The 543-nt window shown below is 62.1% G+C and overlaps 1 protein-coding gene across 1 annotated transcript in view; it reads right to left on the minus strand.

Moving 5' to 3' along the window:
- Nucleotides 1-252, minus strand: part of DALRD3 (DALR anticodon binding domain containing 3) — a gene marked incomplete at both ends in the record, with an annotated part of 2,079 nt that extends 1,827 nt beyond the window's left edge. Inside the window, 2 exons of the mRNA XM_010020518.1 lie at nucleotides 1-94; nucleotides 194-252. The exon at nucleotides 1-94 is cut by the window's left edge and continues 9 nt beyond it. Coding sequence (XP_010018820.1) covers nucleotides 1-94; nucleotides 194-252 — 153 coding nt within the window. The remainder of the gene's footprint in view (nucleotides 95-193) is intronic.
- Nucleotides 253-543: the final 291 nt, after the last annotated feature.

Raw genomic sequence — 543 nt, forward strand, 5'->3', positions numbered from 1 at the left:
GCATCCTCCAGAGCAGATCCAGCTGCTGCTGCTGGAATTCCTCCTCGCAGCTCACCACGTGCACGATGCTGCAGCAGCTCCCCTGGCCTCCAGCCTGCACCAGAGCACAGCAGGGAGCTCGCACGCAATTGCACGACACAGGAGAAACCACGTCTGGGAAGCAAGGGGCTGGCAGCACCGCAGGGTTACTCACTGTGCACTGCAGAGCAGCTTGCTGCAGCTCAGCCACGGACTGCAGCTTCCCCTCCGTCACTGGGGGGAGGAAGGATGCTCAGGGCAGGACAAAAGGGTTCACCCCACCCTGGCATCCTGCACCATCGGGTCTGCCCCGCGCTCAAACCAGACCAAAGGGGAATAAGAGGAGGAGGGAATTTGGATCTAAAGCTCCTTATAAAGACAACTGGGGAACAAGGGAACGGGGCTGCCCGCAGCCCCCGCCGTCACACCGAGCTGCTCACCCAGAAGCACATCCAGATTGGGGTCGTACCCCGCCAGGCCCTGCTGCTCCACGAAGCCCTTCAGCCGCACCGCACAGACAACGTC

Source organism: Nestor notabilis, unplaced genomic scaffold (genome assembly GCF_000696875.1).
Source record: "Nestor notabilis isolate BGI_N333 unplaced genomic scaffold, ASM69687v1 scaffold16738, whole genome shotgun sequence".
Lineage (NCBI taxonomy): Eukaryota > Metazoa > Chordata > Aves > Psittaciformes > Psittacidae > Nestor > Nestor notabilis.